This window comes from Spermophilus citellus (assembly GCF_964194105.1).
Source record: "Spermophilus citellus genome assembly, chromosome: 2".
Classification (NCBI taxonomy): domain Eukaryota; kingdom Metazoa; phylum Chordata; class Mammalia; order Rodentia; family Sciuridae; genus Spermophilus; species Spermophilus citellus.
Genome location: NC_138183.1, coordinates 184306 through 197755, shown reverse-complemented (window position 1 = coordinate 197755; position 13450 = coordinate 184306). Strand labels below are relative to the sequence as shown.

Here is a 13450-nt window from a genome sequence, read left to right as displayed (position 1 = left end):
GTCTGCAGGCCCAAGGCAGGCCAACAGCAGGGGACAAGCTCTCCCTCAGGTTGGGGCCAAGGAACATCCAGAGACTGTACAGGGCTCATGATGCCAGCCAGGTTGAAGGTCAGGAGAACTGTAGCTGAGGTAGGAAGGGCAGGCCAAGGAGAGCTCTCCGGTTCTGGAACGCACGTGGGCATCTGACCCCCAAGGGTTTAAAACCCTAGCCCAGTGTCACACTGAGCAGGGCTGGGCTGGGCCTGAGAGCACACATTCCAGCAGGTTCTCAGGGAGTGCCTGTGTGCCTTAAGAACCCTGGAGGCACAATGTCCTGTGGAGTCTGGGAGAAAGGTCTAAGCTGGAGACAGAGACTGAGTTGCCCCCCAGCCTACCTGCCTGCTCTGCTCACCTCTCACCTTCTTGCACATGACTGACCTCCACACACCTGGCCACCTCTCTCTGTGCTTCTCAGCCCTCTGGGTGTTGCTCTGCTTCCCCTTGTTTTTGTCCTCTGACTCCTCTTCCTTTTCTGTCTCTGGGGCTAGTCCCTGTAGGGACTCACATCTGCAAGCGTGGGCTTTCAGGTTACAGCTCAGACCCAGAGCCCCAGGTCAGGGGTCCCACCTCTGCTGAGGTTGAGTGTGAGCAGGGGTCCCACCTCTGCTGAGGCTGAGTGTGAGGTCTGGGAGGGCCTGGGTTTGAGGGACAAAGTTTGCTTTGGAGATGGTAGGCCTGGATCCCCAGTGTGGATAAAGCAAGGAAGTGCAGCTATGGTAGCCAGAGAGGGAAGGAGACTGCAGTGTTATCCTCAGAGGAGAGGCCAATGTCCAGAGAGGGGCACTACCACTCCAAGACAGAGCAGTAGTTCGGGCATGTTGGCCACCAAGATCCTCTTCCCTAGTCAATCAGAATGGCTCCTGGCTGTACCCACATGTCCCTCTGTTGAGTCTCCAGAGTGTGGCCCTTAGCTCTGCTGTGGGCATAGAACATTTCGTAAAAGATATGGTAGTACCTAGTGCTTAGAGGTATCCTCCTTAGTTGGCGTCATCCTGGCCTCAGTGTTCAGTCTTGTGGGTTCTATTGGAGTCCTGAGCAGGCCTGGCTATGAGATAGTGTCATGGGCCTCAGGTTGCCCTGAGTCTCAGGAAGTGGGGCATCTGTGCAACTGGAGAGTGGCCTGACCTACCCAGGTCATTGATGTTGGCCAGCTGCAATTTGGGCAGAACCCCCCCAGAGGATAGAGACTTGAGCAAGGTGAACCCCTAGATTTTGGGAAAAAGGGGCTCAAGTCTGTGCATTCTAATGGGCAGCCTTCCCCAAGGGACAGTCACACCTGGCAGTGTCAGAAACATCTTTTGTTACCATGACTGAGGGGCTGCTGGCATGGAGTGGACAGAGGCCAGGGATGCTGCTCAACACTTCACAACAAGGATTACCTAGCCCAGTGTGTCAGCAGTGCCACGACTGAAACCTCTGAAATGATGAGATGACTTAGGAGAGCGAGCTGAGATGGCAAAAACCGGCACAACCAGCACTGGGTGCAGCAGGGGTCCTGACGTCATCACAGGGGACAGTCCTGCAGAAGAAGTTCTACTTGTAGTGAGACAAGCTACGGGAAGAGGTGACACCTGGCAATAGAAGGAGGTTTCCTTTTGCAAGGGATACCCTGGTGACTCATGCTAGCAGCAGAAAAAGGGCCAGGTCCTGGAGAGATTTGGGGAGGAGACCTGTGCTTCGCAGGACCCTTCGTGGCTTTGGCTTCCTCATTCCTGAAGGAGGGGTGGTAGCCCTGCAGCACAGGGCCCCTGGGATCCACTCAGGGTGGGGTGCAGTTCTGGGTGCTCAGAGCACTGTGTGCCCCCTTCTAGCTCAAGGAGCAGTGCCTAGGACTTCCTGGTGGAACAGGATGGAAAGGAAGGGTGAGACTGACAGGGGTCTGTGAACCCAGCTGGGGCCTGGAAGGAGCTGATGTGTGTTTACCATCTGACTTGGTGGGCTCTGGTCACAGGACTGGGAGGTAGGTGGTGGAGCCCCAGCTGGAGCCTGTGCAAGCTCATGGCAAGGCTTCTCATGCTGACCAGAAAAGGGAGAGGCAGGTGGACTGTGCCCTCTCTAGGTGGCAAAGGCACATTGTCCCAATACAGTCTCTAAGCTTTGGGCCTAGATTTTCAGCTCCCAAAGGCTGGGGTGAGGAAAAGGTCCACATCAGTATGAGTAGAAGTTGGGTGATTGGAGGATAGTTGGGCAGAGGAATTGGTGGGAGCAGAGACCAGGGAGATGCAGCCTGGTGACTGGGCTGGTGCATCTGGGACGATGAGTTCTGAGGGGGCTGGTGGATGCTAAGGGAAGGAGGCTGGAGACTTGTTGCAATCCAGGGAGATGGGGCCTCCTGTTTTCCCTGGGCAACCATGGTGTGACTCTGTGGGACAGTGTGGGCCAGAGAGTTCCCTTCCTTAGCTTGATCAACCAGACACCTTGCTGAATGTCTTCCTGGCCATCGCTGTGGACAACCTTGCCAATGCCCAGGAGCTGACCAAGGTATGTAGGGATGCCCCCTGCAGCCTGGGTGCTGAGAAGGGTAGGGGATCAGTCCAGGTCACTCTGGATGAAGTTGCAGAGTCATGAGGAGGACCAGGTCCTGGTCTAGGGCCCTGTGTGACCAGGGTAGTCTCTCAAGGTCCTGAAGAGAAGTGAGGCTGGGCTCTGGCTCAGGGGATCAGGGATTGCAGCTGTAGAAGTAAAGAGAGACAGGAAGGCAGGCCCACATGTGGGCAGGCATCCAGAGATGTCGTGGCCTGTGACGAAAGGCCTTCACAGGCAGGATGGGCTGTGAGGAGCAGGGGGCAGCCTGAGGGATGATGGCCTATGGGGCCACGAGTCTAAACAGGTGTGTGATGGGGAGAGGTGTTCCGTCAGAGAGGGATGCATGTTGTGGGCCCTAGAGAATGCCCTGCTCTGAAGACCCTGAAGGGCAGCGAGGGGATACCTGTGGAGCTTCCCTCATGCACTGGACTTGGCTGTAGCCTGGAGGAGCAGCTGGTGGCCAAGCCTCAGCACATCTATGCCACAGCAGGACAGCTCCTCCTCTAGGCAGTCAGTGCCCAGCAGGTGCCATTCAACATTTACCTCATCCCCAAGCCCAGTGGGGGATGTGGTTACACACACTCCCTCTGTGGTTTTCCTCCAGATGACATGGCCCCATACCAGGTCACTTTCACCTCCACTGCCCTGGACACTGTGTGACTGGCCCACCTGCTGTCACATTCTCAGGCTTGTGCTTTGATTGAGTTCCAGCTCCAGTGTGGAGGCACTGCCACCTGGTGGGGCATGTGCCATGTTGCAGATGTCCCAAGTAATGCACAGTATGTTGGGAGTGTACTGCTAGTGTGCCTTTCTCTGTGTGTAATGCTGTTTGCTCTCCTGTTCGTGCTGCCAAGCCCAGACAGTGTCTGCCTGTGTACCTTTGCATATCTCTGAGACTGACCCAGTCTAGTCACTCTGGTCCACTGTTACCCTGTCCTGGAGCTGAGGAAGGCAAGTTCAGAGCCCCTCTCTGCAGACACCAGAGGTGTAGGTCTCTGGGCAGGTATGACTGAGCATGTACCCTCAGATATCCCTGGTCCACCCTCACCTAGCACTTGGAAGAGGGCATGGCCTGTGCAGTGTACCTGCTTCAGGCCATGAGCCTTCCTTTGCTTCAGCTCAGCCTTCCCCCGTCCCATCCCGGGTCCTGGCTATGCCTGTGGGTCTAGACTTCTCCCTTGCTCTGGTCTCTGCCCACTGAGAACTTGGGAGCACCACTGGCCTGCCTGTTGGTATCGTCAGCCGGGGCTGAGGCTAGGGCTGGGCTAATGGGCTAGGGGAACCAACGATGTAATCTGCTGGGTCCAGAGCTGTCCTTTGTATTGGTGTTTCTGGGACCATGCCAACTTGGGCTGCCCATTTTTGTTGATCTGAACACCAGCTGCCCTTGGATGGTGGTGAGCTTGAAGCTTGGAGCTGCCACTCTTTTCAGCTTCTGCTGTGGGTGACGACATGCTGAGGATGCATGTCTTCAGGGCCCTGTCCATGTGCACACAGCCTTGGTGGTGGCTTCTGGTTAGGAATTCCTTTGCCTTGGGAACCTGTATCATTGGAGGCCCGTTTCCTGGCCATATGGCATTTCCTGGACTGGCCATGAGCCCCAAGGAGTATGACTTGGTTCTTGCCTTCCTTTATATTTCCACAGATGTAACATTACTTATTTTATGAAGTGGAAATAAGTTCAAATTGAATTGTTTGTAGACCTTTCAGAGGGGACTTGAGAACACTCTTTGGAATGATTAAGATGCCCCTGCCTAGAGGTCTTGTCTGGGAATGCTGTGTGCTGGATCAGCTTTGTCTCATTTCGGGGTCTGAAGCATAAGTGTCTCTCTTCTGTGGTGGACATTTTCAGGCAGCTACCAGGGGATTTCGTTTTTGCCATTATTGTGCCCTTAAATGCAGATTTAAGGACATTTTGAGGAATGTTGGAGTCAGGTGTGCTTGGACTTGGAGATTTTGAGGGAACCGTGGTGGCCACAGAAGTCCAGATGGACACTGTGGAGGTCTTAACTTTCCTTCTGGGGCCCAGAACACAAGAGCATTGCATATTGGTTTTGCTTAGTGACTTGGGGTCAGGGCCAGAGGGTCTGTCCAGATGTCCATTCCTCTTCATAGCCAGGGGCAGAGGTGCCTACGCATGCGTGCACGCGTGCGTATACACACACACACACACACACACACACACACACACACACATTCTCAGCCCTGGTGTCAGAGCCACAAGGATCTTCATTGTCACAGATGGGAATGAGTAGACAGATGTAATCTGCTGGGTCCAGTCAGGAAAACTCAAAGGAGGCATATAGCCCCACTGAAAATTGATGGTGAAAGCCCTTATGTGCAGTGCTTGGCTAGCACCTAGTCATAAGCCCTGTGAAAGACCAGCTTTGTTCAAATGTGACAGGTGCCTCTGGGAGGAAAGGAGGATAAAAAAAGGGGCCGCTTTGACTTGATAAGTAAGTCTAAGGTGCATGGTACAAACAGGCAGATATGTCCGGGCAGTCAGTTGGTATTTGGAACTCGGCTCAGGGTCAGGGTGCTCATATAGGAGTGGGATCATCAGCTTGAGAGGCAGGAATCTAGAGACCATAATCTCTGAGCCACCTGGTGAGGAGGTCCTGAACTTTTGTGGCTGCTCATAGGGAAAGCATGTGCACACAGGGGCTTGCCACCCAGCTTCATGATGCAGAGGGCTGGAGGGGCACTGAGGTCCTGGGAGGAAGAACTAATGGACCATGTCCATGCAGGGGCTGGTCCCACGATGCAGAGGGCTGGAGGGGCACTGAGGGGAAAGCTGATGGTCTTAGAGTGGCCCTCTGAGGGACAAATATTTCTCTTGTTCACACAGGATGAAGAGGAGATGGAAGAAGCAGCCAATCAGAAGCTGGCTCTGCAGAAAGCCAAGGAAGTGGCTGAAGTCAGCCCCATGTCTGCTGCCAACATCTCCATTGCTGCGTAAGACTCTTGGGAGCAGATTGTGGGTGGTTGGCTGGGTCACACCAGGTCCCCACTTCCAAAGGCTTTCTCTGAGCATGCCTTGCATTAGCTGGGGCTTGTAAGGACACATCTCAGCCCTGAACCTGTGTCAGGAGAAGCCTGGAACAAAGGGTTCCTGGGCTGTCTAGGCTCTGTGACATTCTTCCAGTCTGAGCATGGGCAGGGTATACTGGGTACAGTCCTCACAGTGTTGATGGAACTGGCTCAGCCACAGCACTTGTTCACTAGCATGTCTCAGGGCGGCTCCAGGTCCCCCTGCAGGCAAAGCCTGGGACTCAATCTGGGTGAGGAGTCTGCACATGGAGTTTATATACAGCTTTCTAGAAATGTGTTTTGTGAGCCAAGAGGTTCTATGTGGCACCTCAGGAGCCCAGGAATTTGATGCAGCTTCCCCAAACATCTCTAAGTGTTTGGTATTGGGATAGAGGTCAGGGGAGCTTCTGTAATGAGATAGGATGGATACAGGGCAGAGCAGACTTCAATCTCCTGTTCCGTGGACTCAGGTACAGTAAGTACAGTGAATATGTGGAAGGTTGGGGACTTCAAGGGACTATACAGTTTGGGCAGAGTGCCACAGGCTGCAGCAGCCTAGGAAGGGGAGAGAAGTCGGCCGCACCTCGTCTCCGACCACTGATTGTGCAGCTGCTGGCTGCCTGGATGCGCATTCACCCCACCACTTACCTTTCTTGTGCTGACCATTCCCTTTCTGTGGCCACTGACCATAGTGCTAGGCATAGCCATGGCACCTCTGTGGTGTCATATGCCTGCACTGCTGAGTATTTTGTGGCATGTGGATGAGCATGCTGTGAGGCAACTGGTTTGTGTGTGTGTGTCTGTGTGTGTGTGCACACACACCCGTAAAGGCCCTGGGAGATGGCGTTTGCAGAGGACCTGTCTCTTCGCCAGGCAGAAAGTGCAGGGGAGGTTCCTCAGGAAGAGAGCAGCTGTGCCCCTGCTCCTGGGACCCTGCAGCGAGCCAGGCAGGTTGAGGACAAAGCCATCGTCATGGGGCTGTCGGTGGCTCCGTACTCAGTTGTGTTTCGTTGTCTGTCCAGTTCAGTTGTCTGCTTAGGTGGTTATTGTAACTGCAGTGATCTGCAGGCTATCCTCTTGCATCCTACAGGTGAGCTCTGTAAGCTGGTGTTGTCTGCTGGACAGAGGGTGGCAGGGCAGCATTTGGCTTGTTGGGTTCCTGGCCTCATGTGGCCTCTTGATGTTTCTGTTTGGCACTTGCCTTCTCTGTTGCTCCTGGGCGTGAGTGTTAGTCCTGGGCCCTGCCCTCTTCAGGGCTGCCATTCCCATGGGTGTGCTGGAGGGTGGCCACATCCATCCAGCTGAGACCTTGGAGAGAAGAGTGCCATGGATGGGAGGTCTAGACCATTCCTCCTCTGCTATCACTGTCCCTGTTTGGAGACGCTTTGTGCAGGTTGAGGCATCCCAGGTATAGGCCACACGTGACATCGGCTGTTGGCCTGAGCACTCTGGTGGTTTCTGAGTGGAAAAAGTGCTTTCTTCTCCTGGGACCCACAGGTGCTCTGCCTCAGGAGGGTCCCAAGTGAAGTGTTAGCTCCAGAGCCAGGGTCACAGCCTTCATATCTGTGAGGGCTGCTTGTGTCCCCTCTTGGATGGACTGTGGGTCCCATAGACCCTGCCAGGGATGCCACTGTGGCCCATACTTGGTGATGTGGTGAAACCACAGAGGTCCTGTGTGTGACCCTGCGGGATCAACCTCCTGGGCATGAGGGAGGATCTATACTGGGCAAGGCCTGTCCTTGGGTGTGCATGGGTGTGGATGTGAGGGCCCCCAATGCTGGGTTTCCCACCCATCCTGCTGAGAACCCTGAGGGCTGGAGATGCCTGTGCACTCATTTCTGTGGCCTAAGCTGCTGGACCAGGCAGGAGTGCAGCCCCCAGTGCTCCCTGACCTTGCTCTTCACACCATGCCTCATGGCATGGGTGCTCTGCAGGGACATTTTATGGTGCCTCAGGTGCAAGAGGACCTCATGCTCTGTGGACAGTGTGGGGATCCCTGCGATCAGGTCTGTGTCTGTCGCCTAGGTGGCAGCTTACTTAGGAGCCTGAGAGGGGAGGGATGTTAAGCTTGACATTGTTTTCCCAGTTCTCTTGGCAGTGGCACCCTCGTCCTCACCTTCTGAGTGGCTGTGCACATACTCACATTCACAACATGCTTGCACACTTACTCATACTTACATTCATACACAGTCATAATCTCAACACTCTCATGTTGTCATACACACATGCCTGTCTGCACGCAGGGCCTGTGGGCAGGAGAGCTGCTCTGTGTGCCTTAGAATTGTGCAAAGACCTGGCCTTGAGAAGGAGGCACTGAAAACCCACCTGGCCCTCTCTGGGAAAGCCAGGGTGAAGGTCATGGCTGTGAAGAGATGCTGGTTTTCTCTATTGGTTTTGGAAAAGCTGCAGCAAAGTTACTTGCAAGTGACTGGAGTTATATCCCTAGGGAAGTTGGGCTGGTGGCATTGCCTGGTTTGCCCCTGGAGAGGTCATGGTGACCTGAGAGCAGTTGGATTTGAGCCTGGGGACCTGAGGGCCTGGGAGCAGCTCCTAGGAAGGCAGGTGGGGCAGGCAGCAGGGCCCCCAGCAGCACGTCAGGTAAGGGTGACTGTGGTCTCCTTGTTCTCTTGTCTGTGCTTCTCTGGGCTGGCCTGCTGCAGAGGCCTGCAGCAGAGGGGAAGGACTGGGTGGAATTATGGGAAAAGCGATACAGTTCCTCCTAACCCAAGGCTTCTCAGAGCAGCGTGGGTGGAGCCTTAGTGGATGAATGGGTCCCTCCAAATAACTGCTTCTCGTCTTTCAGCCATTGTAGGGTTTGCTGTGTTACTTTAGTTTCTTTTCTGTGTATGTGTATGTGTGTGTGTGTGTGTGTGTGTGTGTGTGTGTGTGTGTGTATTTGGTTCTCAACTTCTTTTTTGCCCCGAGGTCTCAGCTGGTGCCCGTCTGATGGACGTGTCTCCAGCCTCCTGCCCAGATGCACACTGCAGCCTGCGCCCGCACTGGTGTGGTGCTCAAGCGTTGCTAGTGTCTTTTAGGACTTTCTGGTTTTCTCACTTCTGTCTATGTCTTGTTTCTTGCATGTGCAGTTTTGTAAAGCGAACTCGAGGTACTGTGTCTCGCAGCTCATCTGTCTCCAGCGTAGATTCACCGTGAGTCGCTCTGCTACGATATTCCATCCGTGGCTCCATGATTGACACATGTACACATCTTCCTTCCACTCCTAACTCTGCTTTCTCACCTAAGTCATTTGCTTCATGGGCAGCTCCAGGTCAGCCTTCTGCAGCCTGGGCTGGGAATGGTGGGCACACTTCCTGGCCTCCTGGAGTCCTGCTTTCAGGCTCAGTCAGCCCTCTCTGATCTCAGCCCCTCCTGCTCCCCTTCTTGGTTTCCATCCTCTTGTCTGCTGTCTGTCCACGTGCAGTCAGTCTGGTGTCTTGGGTGTATCTGCTTCTCTGAGTGGATGGAGCACTGTGGGCCCAGGTCTCCTGTGGGTCCTATGAGGCCAGGATCTTTTATGCAGGGATGGCGGAGAGAGTTCTTGGGGTTCACTGGGGACATTTGTGGTTTTTAGAATTTCCCCTTACTTGGGGGGAATGTTTCAGTGACTCTGAGGAAGTCCTTGTCCAAGAGCAGAGCTCTTGTCCAACTGTGGTGCTTGTGGCACATGGACCAGGTAGAGCCATGAAAACCCCAAGGAGGCTCTCAACTGGCTGACTTCTCCCTGCACATCTCCTGGAGAGTGTTCCTGGGTGACTGGTCCCCAGGGATTTCCCCTTGAGAATGAGGTGAGGCCCTGCAGGTGAGGGTACCTGAGTGGTCAGGTACATTTGGGCCACCTGGATGGAAGTGGCCATGTGCCCTTTCTGTGTCTTGGTGGTGGTGAGGCTCCCAGCAGCCCTGCCTGTGCATCTTCTTGATGCCAAAATAGAGCTGGGCTGCCTTCCCCCAATCCCTGTTTGCTGTTGGCTGTTGGAGTCTGATGTCTCATAGGGTAAAAAATAAGGAAACATGTTGGATCTTGAACAGTTGATTCACATGGCAGAGTAAGATGCTGATGCAGGTATTGATGGTTTCAGAACAAGGCTGCTCCACACTGTCAACAGTTATGGGTAACTGCCTGGCTGAACCTAGAGACCTCAAAGCAGTGCTAATGAGATCCTCAAGGCTCCTTTCTGAGCCCTGTGATTGTCCACAGTGTTGAGTTGGGAAGGGTAAGTTGTCCTCCCTAGTATGGATGGGGGTTGCACCTGCAAGGTAGGGCTACGACATCATGGGAGCAGCTTCTCCATGTGATTCCCTAAAGATCCCTTTTAATAAGAACCTTGTCTGGATTAGTCACCAGCCACATTGCATTAGAGGTCTGTGTGGATTGGTTTCCATTCTTAGGTTCTTGAACTGCCTGTGATCTCAGTAGAAATTACAGAGTGAGAGACCTGCACTGGCCAAACTGAGCAGAATTCAGTGGGGTTTATGTGCCAGACAGAGAAAGTACAGAGACCTTGGCCAGGGCAAGGGCAGGATGATTCAGGGACATACAGGAGGAAAGACCTGGTGCGTATGTTACATATATATGTTCAGGCTCAGGGGCTTCATCCATAGAGAAGCCTAGTGGTACCAACTGGGTTATGTGTAGATGTAGACAGTCTCTGTGATATCAGGGCCCAGAGTAGCATACAGACCTATAGGGACCAGTAGAGTGGGGCTATGGTGGCTGATGCAGATGGCTGGGCAGTGTTTGCACAGCTGATTATTGTGGTCCTCTCTCTGGGTAGTCATGAGAGGCCCTGCCAGCCTGATGGCACCTCTGGCCCCACAGACTTTCTGGCTTTTTGCTAGACTTGAGGTGGTTCCTGAGAGAGAGAGGACTGTTCTTGGGTCAAGGCTGAGGGCAGTTATGTGGTATAGAGCCCATCCCTGCCTGTGTCTAAAACTGAGCTGCCAGTCCCCACATGTCCTTCATGGCCTTCCTGATCTATCTTTTTTTGATAAAGAACTTGATCTTGGCCTCAGGCTGTGGCTTCATCTGAGTGAACCACCTATTTGTTGACCAAATGGCTTATAGTCCAGACCTGTCTTGGGCTGCTACCAGACAGCAGCAGTGACCAGACACCAGCCCGCCCAAGGCTCCCATGCCTGGCGTGTGCCTGTCATGGCTCTTTTGCATTTCACGCTGCCTGGAGTTGAAAGATGGTGCCAGCTTGGGGCATGAGACCTGTGGGTCTGTTGCAGGGAATTCTTGGGAGCAGGGGACTATATAACTTCAATGTCTTGGGGGGACAGGTGACAGCTGAGGCCCTGGACCAACTAATGGCTTCCACATGTCACCCTGCTCATCCCTGCCTGGGCTCTGAGGTGGGGTACCAACATGGTGCTCCTCTGCTTTCATACTTGCCAGGTGCTGCCCCTGGTGGTGGCTTCCCACACACTGGCTGCAGGGTGGGAGTGGCTGGCCTGGCCGCCACAGGGGCAGCTGCATCTTTGCTGTTAGTGCAGTTGGGTCTGGCTGCAGCCTGTGTCCTCCCCTCCTGTCCCTGCATCGGATCCTGGCTTCATCAGTGACTCACTGTCGACTCTGGTCAAGTCAAGTCCTCTCTCCAGGATCAGTGTCTTCCCTTGTGAAATGGGTACAGGGATGGCTGAAAGGACTGGGTGAGATGGGCATACAGCCCAGAGTACCAGTTCCATGGCCATTTTACTAATGGCGCTACCATCATTGCCAAGGTCTCCAGGAACTTCCAGCAGCTGGGGGATAAGGCTCAGGCCTCTGACGAGGTTTCTGCCTGGCAAAGTCGTGGCTTAGGTCACCTACCTTGGTGGTCTTATTCATCAAAGAACCCAGAGTGCAAAGGCCTCACATGCACTCCATGCTGTGGAGCCCACATGTGCCATGGGAACAGCGGTGCCTTGGCTGTTGAGGTGGAGGGTGGATCACAGCCTTCAGGAGCTTACGCAGTGAGGGTCAAGCTTAGACCATTGGCCACCCTGGTGCTGGAGGGCTCTGAGGGCCATGTCTGGCTCTGCTCTTGATGGAGGGAGAGGTTCTCCATGGAAACAAGAGGAAGGAGGACATTCATGTCCATGGGAGGGGATGTCACCAGCCACAGACCTGCCATTGAGCCAGGCAGTGGCTTCTCAGTCAGGGCTGACCGTCTTGGGGAGTAGCTGAGGCACTGTTTGTCCCTGAGAGGGCCAGATCCTCTGTCGGCTTAGGCCTCTTGTATGGGTTCCCATTCTCCTGGCTGGTGGCTTTCCTCCTGGGAGGTGCAGTGGGGGTGTCTACTTGGCCTCTCTGGAGCAGCTCTGCTCTCCTGCTGGAGTGGGGCCATCCCCCCGGGGGGCTGCAGGGGAGCCTTTGCATCTGCATCCCCATTAGGACAGAGCTCCTCCCTTCTCCCACCCACCTGGCCAGCAGCTGACTTGCCCTGGAAGCCTGTGCTACCTCTTAGAGGTGCCTCACATTCCCACTGCCGTGTACCCCAGGATTCGTGGCTACCATCTATCCGCTCCAGAGTGGCCTTGAGCACCCCCCGCCCCACGCATATATAGCCTAATATGGTCTGTGGGTTCCAAGGGACACCAGGGGAAGTGGAGCTGAATTTGGGTCCCTTGGATATTCCCCTCTTGTTCTACATCCTGCCAGTGGTCTTGGGGGCTTCTGCCGCCTCTCCTTCCTTCCTCTCCTCCTTGCAACCACTCTGTCATCCCTCCATTGCTGTGTGTTCATCCGTGGCTTCCCTGAGAGACAGAGAGAAGGGGCTGGGCGGGCCAACACTCACTGCCAGTCTCCCCGCAGCAGGCAGCAGAACTCGGCCAAGGCTCGCTCGGTGTGGGAGCAGCGGGCCAGCCAGCTTCGGCTGCAGAACCTGCGGGCCAGCTGTGAGGCGCTGTACAGTGAGATGGACCCGGAGGAGCGGATGCGCTATGCAACCACACGCCACCTAAGACCAGACATGAAGACGCACTTGGACCGGCCTCTGGTGGTGGAGCCACCAGGGCGGGATGGCCCACGGGGTCCCATGGGGGGCAAAGCCCGACCCGAGGGCACCGAGGTCACCGAGGGTGTAGACCCACCACGACGGCACCACCGACATCGTGACAGGGACAAAGTTCAGGCTGTGGTCCCTGCAGTGGGCGAACAGGACAGGGCTGATGCTGTGAAGGCGGAGAGTGTGGACCCTGGAGCACGGGAGGAGCGGGCACGTCCACACCGCAGTCGCAGCAAGGACGCGGCAGGGGCAGGTGCGCTGGAGTCCCGGAGCGAGCGCAGCAGGGGCCCGGGCCCTGAGGGCGGAAGACGGCACCACCGGCGGGGCTCCCCGGAGGAGGCTGCTGAGCGCGAGCCCCGGCGCCACCGTGCTCACCGGCACGGTCCAGAACAGGGCAAGGAAGGTGTTGCACCTACTGCCAAGAGCGAGAGGCGCTTGCGGCACCGGGGGCCCCGGGCCGGTTCCAGGGAGGCAGAGAGTGGTGAGGAGCCTATGCGACGGCATCGGGCGCGGCACAAGGTGCCATCTGTTCAGGAGCCCACTGAAAAGGAGGCCACAGAGAAGGAGGCTGCAGAGAAGGAGGGCGAGATGGTGGAGGCGGACAAGGAGATACGGAACCACCAGCCCAAGTGCGTAAGCACAAGCAGTGGGCCCGGTGACCTTATAGTCCTGGGACCAGGGCCCCTATATCCCTCTGTGGTGGGGGTGGGGTTGGCCCAGGCTGATGCTGGGCCCCAATGTCCTGGCTGATAGCAGAGGGTGACTTGGACCAGGTTGCCCATGCTCCCCCTGCCCAATTCCCTCTCAGAACTGCTTGGCAGGGCATCTTGGTGCCACATCAGCCATCGGGCTTAGGGGACACCAGACAT

The 13450-nt window shown here is 55.4% G+C and overlaps 1 protein-coding gene across 1 annotated transcript in view; it reads left to right on the top strand.

Annotated features, from left to right (window-relative positions):
- CACNA1B (calcium voltage-gated channel subunit alpha1 B) overlaps window positions 1–13450 on the top strand; it is a 173664-nt gene that overhangs the window by 77579 nt on the left and 82635 nt on the right. Inside the window, exons 17-19 of the mRNA XM_081281719.1 lie at window positions 2453–2520; window positions 5414–5520; window positions 12392–13210. Of these exons, the coding sequence (XP_081137845.1) occupies window positions 2453–2520; window positions 5414–5520; window positions 12392–13210 (994 nt within the window). The remainder of the gene's footprint in view (window positions 1–2452; window positions 2521–5413; window positions 5521–12391; window positions 13211–13450) is intronic.